Source organism: Geospiza fortis, unplaced genomic scaffold, assembly GCF_000277835.1.
Source record: "Geospiza fortis unplaced genomic scaffold, GeoFor_1.0 scaffold901, whole genome shotgun sequence".
NCBI classification, from domain to species: domain Eukaryota; kingdom Metazoa; phylum Chordata; class Aves; order Passeriformes; family Thraupidae; genus Geospiza; species Geospiza fortis.
In genome coordinates this window covers 7,716-15,766 of record NW_005055122.1, presented here as the reverse complement: position 1 = coordinate 15,766, position 8,051 = coordinate 7,716, and the positions used below count along the sequence as shown (strand labels likewise).

Below are 8,051 nucleotides of genomic sequence, written 5' to 3'. Positions count from 1 at the left end.
CTCCCCGCCCGCCACTCAGCCCCTCGGTGCAGTTGCTGTGTCACACCTGAGATCACACCTGTCCGTCCGTCTGTCCCTGCTTCACCTGTCCGTCTGTCCCACCTGTCCCACCTGCACTCACCCACTCGGTGCAGTTGCTGTGTCACACCTGAGGTCCCCCCTGTCTGTCTGGCCGTCTGTCCCTATCTCCCCTGTCCGTCCGTCTGTCCGTCTGTCCCACCTGTCCGTCCGTCACTCGTGTGTCCATCTGTCCGTCCGTCCCGGTGTCCGTCCGTCCGTCCGTGTGTCCGCAGGAGAAGGCTCTGACCAAGGCGGCCCCGCGGGACAAAGCGGCCCCGGGAGAGGCCCTGGGCCCGCCCTGAGCGGTGAGCGCCAAACTGGGACAGACTGGGACAGACTGGGACAGACTGGGAACAGACTGGGAACAGACTGGGAACAAACTGGGACAGACTGGGACAGACTGGGACAGACTGGGAGGGACTGGGAACAGACTGGGACAGACTGGGACAGACTGGGAGGGGCTGGGGGTCCCCCCAGGTCTATGAGCAGCTCTACGACACCTTGGACATCGCGGGGAGCCCCGAAATCCGCGCCCACGCCACGGCCAAGGTACCCCAAAAACCCCCCTGGGACCCCAAAATATCCCTGGGGATCCCAAAATATCCCTGGGGACCCCAAACCCCCCCCTTGGACCCCAAAATATCCCTGGGGATCCCAAAATATCCCTGGGGACCCCAAAATCAGCCTGGGGACTCCAAAAACACCCCTTGGACCCCAAAATAACCCTGGGGACCCCAAAATCCCCTGGGACCCTAAAAACCAGCCAGGGACCCCAAAAACCCCTCTGGGGGACCCCAAAAACACCTTGTGGACCCTAAAGCTCTTCTTGGGTCCCCAAAACAGCCTGGGACCCTAAAATCCCCCAGGGACCGCAAAAACACCCTGGGGACCCCAAAAACCCCTCCAGGGAACCCCCAAAACAGCCCGAGGACCCCAAAAACATCCTGGGGACCCCAAACACCCCTCGGGGACCCGAAACCACCGTGGGGGACCCCAAAACTCACCGAGGATCCCAAAACAACTCAATGTCCCGTTTTTCCCCATTTTTCCTTTTTTTCCCCATTTTCCCCACATTTCCCTCCAATGTTCTCTCTCTCTCTTCCCCCCCGTCCATCTTCCCTGTATTTTCCCCATTTTTTCCCATTTTTTTCCCATTTTTTTCCCCATTTTCCCGTTTTTTCCCGTTTTTGCCGTTTTTCACCCCAGACTCACCCCAGCTCCCGGAAGGGCACCTCGAACTCCAGCTCCTCCTTGGTCAGCGCCTCGACCTTCTCGATGAAGTTCTTGAAGGCCGTTTTCAGCTTGTGCCGCATCTCCCGCTCCATCTGCGCCCAAAATCCCCGGAATTCACCCCAAAAATCCGTGAGGTGCGGGGAACACAACAAAAACCCAAAAAACCAAAAAAATCCCACGGAAAACGGCCCAAAACCCATGGAAATCACCCCAAAACCAGCTCTGGTCCCATCCTGAACACAAAATCCGGGAAATTGCCCTAAAAAACCCCCAGGAAATGGCCCAAAATCCCCGGAATTCACCCCAAAAATCCGTGAGGTGCGGGGAATGGCAAAAACCCCAAAAAATCAAAAAAACCCCACGGAAAATGGACAAAAAACCCCAGAAATGACCCAAAAATCCATGGAAACCACCCAAGGAACAGCTCCCGCTCCATCTGCACCCAAAATCCCCGGAATTCACCCCAAAAATCCGCGAGGTGTGGGGAATGGCAAAAAATTTCAAAGAAATGTGAAAAAAAGTCAAAAAATGTAAATAAAAAATAATTTAAAATATAATGAAAAAGATTCAAAAAATGTGAAGATAATTTCAAAAAATGTAAATAAAAAAAATGTAAAATGTAATGAAACAAATCCAAAAAATTTGAAAAAAATTCAAAAAACGTAAATCAAAAATTTTTAAAACCAAAAGGAAAAATTTTTCAAAAAATGTGGAAAAAATTTCAAAAAACGTAAATAAAAAAACTGAAATGTAATAAAAAAAACTTAAAATAGAATGAAACAAATTCAGGAAACGTGAAAAAAATTCCAAAAAGTTCAAATAAAAAAAAATATTTAAATATAATTAAAAAAAATTCAAAAAATGCAAGAAAATTTTCAAAAAATGTAAATAAAAAATTATTTCAAACATAATGACAAAGAATTCAAAAAAATACAAAAAAAATTCAAAAAGTGCAAAAAAAAATTTTTAAATATAATGAAAAAATTCAACAAATGCGAAAAAAATTTCAAAAAATGTGGAAAAAGTCAAAACATGTAAATAAAAACTACTTTAAAATAGAATGAAACAATTCAAAAAAGTGAAAAAAATTTCAAAAAGTGCAAATAAAAAAAATTCAAAATAGAATGAAAAAAAAATTCAAAAAATACGAAAAAAAGTCCAAAATGTAATTAAAAATTTTTAAAACATAATGAAAAAAATTTCAAAAAATGTGAAAAAGTTAAAAATGTAAATTAAAAAATTCAAAATATAATGAAAAACAATTCAAAAATGTGAAAAAAAGTAAAAAATGTAAATTAAAAAATTTTAAATATAATGAAAAAAATTCCAAAAAAATGAAAAAAATTTCAAAAATCGTAAATAAAAAATTTTTAAAAATCCAAAAAAAATTTTTAAAAACGTGAAAAAAAATTAAAAAAAAAAGAAAAACCCACCAGAACGCCCCCAAACCCGCGGGGATCGAACCCAAAACCAGAAAAGCCCCAAAATCGCGGGAACTGAGCCCAAAACCGGAAAAGCCCCAAAACCGCGGGAACTGAGCCCAAACCTGCTCGGCGTAGAGGTCGTCGCGGTCGTGCATGTGCTGGTGCTTGCCCAGGTCCGTGGTGATCTCGCCCACCTCGGTGTAGAACTGCACGTCCGTGTGCCGCTTTTTGCCGAACATGATGGCGTTCTGGGGCCAGAAACGGCGATTTCGGGAAAAACCCAAAAATCCCCGGATCCCGGCCCCGCAGCGCCCGGGGCGGGCAGCAAGCGCCGGGTTGGGAGGCAAAACCGCGGGATTTCAACCCAAAATTCCGGTTTGGGCCCCGAGGTAACAAAGTCGGGCTCCAAATCGGGGGATTTTGGGAAAAATCCTGAAATTCGGGGAAAAAAACCCAAAATTCCAACTCAAAATCCCCAGATTTTGGCAGCAAGTCCCAGGTTTGGAGCCCAAACTGGGGGATTTTACCCCAAATTTTCAGGTTTTGACTCCAAGGTAACAAAACCGGGCTCCAAATCGGGGGATTTTGGGAAAAATCCTGAAATTTGGGCAAAACCCCAAAATTTGGGAAAAAACCCCCAAATTCGGGAAAAAACCCCAAATTCCAGCTAGAAATCCCAGATTTGGACCCCAAATCGGAGGATTTCAACCCAAAACTTCAGGTTTTGATCCCAAGTTAACAAAATTGGGCTCCAAATTGCGGGATTTTGGGTAAAAACCCCAACTTGGGGAAAAAACCCCAAATTCCAGCTCGAAATCCCAGATTTGGAGCCCGAACTGGGGGATTTCAACCCAAAATTTCCAATTTTGACCCCAAGTTAACAAAATTGGGCTCCAAATTGGGGGATTTTGGGTAAAAACTCTGAAATTTGGGCAAAACCCCGAAATTCGGGAAAAAAACCCCAAATTCCAGCTCGAAATCCCAGATTTGGAACCCAAATCGGAGGATTTCAACCCAGATTTTCAGGTTTTGATCACAAGTTAACAAAATTGGGCTCCAGATTGGGGGATTTTGGGTAAAAACCCCAAATTGGGGAAAAACCCCAAAATTCCAACTTGAAATTCACGATTTTTGGCAGCAAGTCCCAGGTTTGGAGCCCAAACTGGGGGATTTTACCCCAGATTTTCAGGTTTTGATCACAAGTGAACAAAGTCGGGCTCCAAATTGGGCGATTTTGGGCAAAATCCTGAAATTTGGGCAAAAACCCCCAAAATTTGGGAAAAAAATCCCAGAATTTGGGAAAAAACCCCAAATTGGAGTTTTACCAAAAACCGAGAGTGCCTGACCCTAACTGGGGAAATTTGCCCAAAATGCCAGGATTTCCACCCAAAATCCCAGAGTTTTCCCAAAAACCGTGAGTGCGTGGCCCAAACTGGGCAGTTTGCCCCAAAATTGAGGAATTTCCACCCAAAATTGTGGAGTTTTACCAAAAACCAAGAGTGCCTGACCTTAACTGGGAAATTTGCCCAAAATCCCAGGATTTCCACCCAAAATCCCGACGTTTCCCCCTCAAACCTCCACATCTGACCCCACCCAGGAGCCGCCCTGAAACGCGGAACGCTCCAGCCCCGAAATCTCCGGGTTTTGCCCCAAAACAGCGGGGATTGCGCGTTTTGCCCAAAACGGGCGTTTTTGGCCCCAAACCTTGAGGTGGAAGTGCAGCACGATGATCATCTCGCCGTCGCAGGGCTGGAACACGGCGTGCTTGATGTTGTTGTACAGGATGTCCACCTTGTCCCCCCGCACCGAGGTGAAGCGGAACCCTGGCGGACCCAAAATCCCCGGAATTCAGCCCAAAACGCGCGGGGGCGAGAAATCCGTGAGAACGCCCGAAATCCACCCCAAAAATTGGCGGAATTCAGCCCAAAATTCACAGGGACGAGAAATCCAGGGGAATCGCCCCAAAATCCGCCCCAAAATCCACAGAAATCAGCCCAAAATCCACAGAAATCAGCCCAAAACTCATGGGGATGAGAAATCCGTGAAAACGCCCAAAATCCACCCCAAAATCTGCAGAATTCAGCCCAAAATCTGCGGGAACCCAAAATCCAAGGAAACCACCCCAAAACCCAGGGGAATTGCCCCAAAATCCACAAAAATCAGCCCAAAATCCCCGGAATTCAGCCCAAAATTTGGGGGTACATGAAATTTGTGAAAACGCCCGAAATCCACCCAAAAATCCACGTAATTCAGCCCAAAACCCGCGGGAACCGCCCCGAAATTCACGGGGATGTCAAATTCATGGAAATCGCCCCAAAATCCACGGGAAGCGCCCCAAAATCTGCGGAATTCAGCCCAAAATTCATGGGAACCCAAAATCCACGGAAACCACCCCAAAATCCAGGGGAATTGCCCCAAAATCCACGCAAAAATCCGCAGAATTCAGCCCAAAATTCACGGGCACTTGAAACCCAGGGGAATCGCCCCAAAATCCACGAAAATCAGCCCAAAATCCAGGGAATTCAGCCCAAAATTTGGGGGGATGCGAAATTCGTGAAAACGCCCCAAAATCCACCCAAAAATCCACAACAATCACCCCAAAATCCACAAAAATCACCCCAAAATCCACGGGAACCCGAAATCCAGGAGAATCGCCCCAAAATCCAGAGAAACCACCCCAAAATCTATGGAAATCACCCCAAAATTCATGGGAACCCAAAATCAATGGAAACCACCCCAAAACACACGGAAATCACCCCAAAATCCACAAGAACCACCCCAAAATCCGTGGAAATCACACAAATATCCACGGGAACCCAAAAAACATTGAAGAACCCCCCAAAAAAACTTGAAAAACCCCATCATACCTCAGGGAACCCCAAAAAACCTTCAAGAACCCCAAAAAATGTGAAAGAACCCCAAAAAGCCTCGAGGAACGTCAGGAGAACCTCCAAAAATCATCCAAAAAATGTTGAAGAACCTCAAAAAACCTTCAAGAACCCCAAGAAATGTTGAGAACTACCAAAAAATGTATAAGAATCCCAAAAAAACCTCAAAGAACCCCAGAAAAACCTTGAGGAACCTCCAAAACCCTTTGAAGAACCCCCCAAAAATCCTCAAAGAACCCCAAAAAACCATTGAGAAACCCAAAAAACGTGAAAGAACCCCAAAAAAACCTCAAAGAACCCCAAAAAACATTGAGGAACCCCAGAAGAACCTCGAGGAACCTCAGAAGAACCTCGAGGAACCTCCAAACCCCATTGAAGAACCCCCAAAACCCCCAAAGAACCCCAGAAGGACCCCAGAGAGCCCCATAGCTCTCGTGTGCCGTGCCCAAATTTGGGGGTTTTGGGTCGTTTTGGGCGGGTTTGGGGTTTTTTGGTGGGTCACCGTTGACGTGGGCCTCCAGCGCGCCCTGCATGCGCTTCTGGGCGATGTTGGGCCGGATGTAGAGGTCCTTGAGCTTGGGGTTGCTGCGGTTCAGGTTGATGACCAGCGAGTCCTGCTTGACGATGCCCTGCGGACGCCGAGGTGACCGCTCGGTGACCATGGAGTGACCACTGAGTGACCTCTGAGTGACCACTGGGTGACCACTCAATGATTGTTCATTGACCACTCAATGACCACTCAATGTCCATCCAATGTCCACTCACTGACCACTCAATGATCACTCAATGACCACTTAGTGACCACTGGGTGACCACCCAATGATTGTTCATTGAGCACTCAATGTCCACTCAATGTCCACAATCACAACCGACCATCCATTGCCCATTCAATGACCACCCATTGACCACTCATTGACCATCCATTGACCATCCATTGACGACTCATTGACCATCCATTGACCACTCATTGACCACTCAATGACCACTGACTGACCCCTCACTGACCACTGACTGACCACTGACTGACCACTGACTGACCACTGACTGACCACTGACTGACCACTGACTGACCACTGACTGACCACTGACTGACCACTGACTGACCACTGACTGACCACTGACTGACCACTGACTGACCACTGACTGACCACTGACTGACCACTGACTGACCACTGACTGACCACTGACTGACCACTGACTGACCACTCATTGACCATTCATTGACCACTCAATGGCCACTCAACGATCATTCATTGACCAGTCAACGATTGCTTATTGACCAACCAACATCCACCCAATGTCCACTGACTGACCACTCACTGACCACTCACTGACCATCAAATGACCACTGACTGACCACTGACTGACCACTCACTGACCATCCAATGACCACTCATTGACCACTCATATGACCATCCATTGACCATCCATTGACCATCCACTGACCACTCATTGACCATTCAATGACCATCCATTGACCACTCAATGGCCACTCAACAATCATTCATTGACCACTCAACGATTGCTTATTGACCAACCAACATCCACCCAATGTCCACTGACTGACCACTCACTGACCACTCACTGACCATCAAATGACCACTGACTGACCACTGACTGACCACTCATTGACCATTCAATGACCACTCAACGACCATCCATTGACCACTCAATGATCGCTCATTGACCACTCAACATCCACCCAACACGTACTCAACGATTGCTCATTGACCAACCGACATCCACTCAATCTCCACCCAATGTCCACTGCCCGCTGACCCCCTGGTGACCCCGAGATGACCCCTGAGTGACCACTGCCCACCTCCTCCTTCTCCTCGGCCTCGCGCGTCTTGTAGCGCTTCTGCACCTCCTTGATGATGCGGAAGGCGCTCGCTGACCACTGACCATTGACCTCATCCACTGACCACTGACTGACCACTGACTGACCACTCATTGACCACTTGTTGATCACTCATTGACCACTCATTGACCATCCATTGACCATTCAATGACCATCCATTGACCACTCATTGACCATTCAATGACCATCCATTGACCATTCAATGACCACTCAATGGCCACCCATTGACCACTCAATGGCCACTCAATGATCATTCACTGACCACTCAACGATCGCTCATTGACCAACCAACACCCACCCAATGTCCACTGACCGACCGCTGCCCGCTGACCCCCAGGTGACCCCTGGTGACCCCGCTGACCATCAGATGACCCCACCTCCTTCTCCTTCTCCTCGGCCTCGCGCGTCTTGTAGCGCTTCTGCACCTCCTTGATGATGCGGAAGGCGTTCTGCAGGTTGGACGCCGGCACCGTCTGCTCGCCCGGCGGCTTCAGGTTGGACGCGCGGTACGTTCTGCGGGCCGGAGCGACCGTGAGTGACCCCGAGTGACCGCCGAGTGACCGCCGAGGGGCGGGGCCAGCCGGG

General features: G+C 47.9%; 1 protein-coding gene across 1 annotated transcript in view; it reads right to left on the bottom strand.

Annotated features, from left to right (window-relative positions):
* The window catches only part of LOC102038606 (FACT complex subunit SPT16-like), a gene marked incomplete at both ends in the record, with an annotated part of 16,170 nt that overhangs the window by 6,113 nt on the left and 2,006 nt on the right, over window positions 1–8,051 (bottom strand). The window contains 6 exons of the mRNA XM_031065726.1: window positions 122–137; window positions 1,270–1,385; window positions 2,840–2,965; window positions 4,422–4,540; window positions 6,108–6,234; window positions 7,844–8,035. Of these exons, the coding sequence (XP_030921586.1) occupies window positions 122–137; window positions 1,270–1,385; window positions 2,840–2,965; window positions 4,422–4,540; window positions 6,108–6,234; window positions 7,844–8,035 (696 nt within the window). The remainder of the gene's footprint in view (window positions 1–121; window positions 138–1,269; window positions 1,386–2,839; window positions 2,966–4,421; window positions 4,541–6,107; window positions 6,235–7,843; window positions 8,036–8,051) is intronic.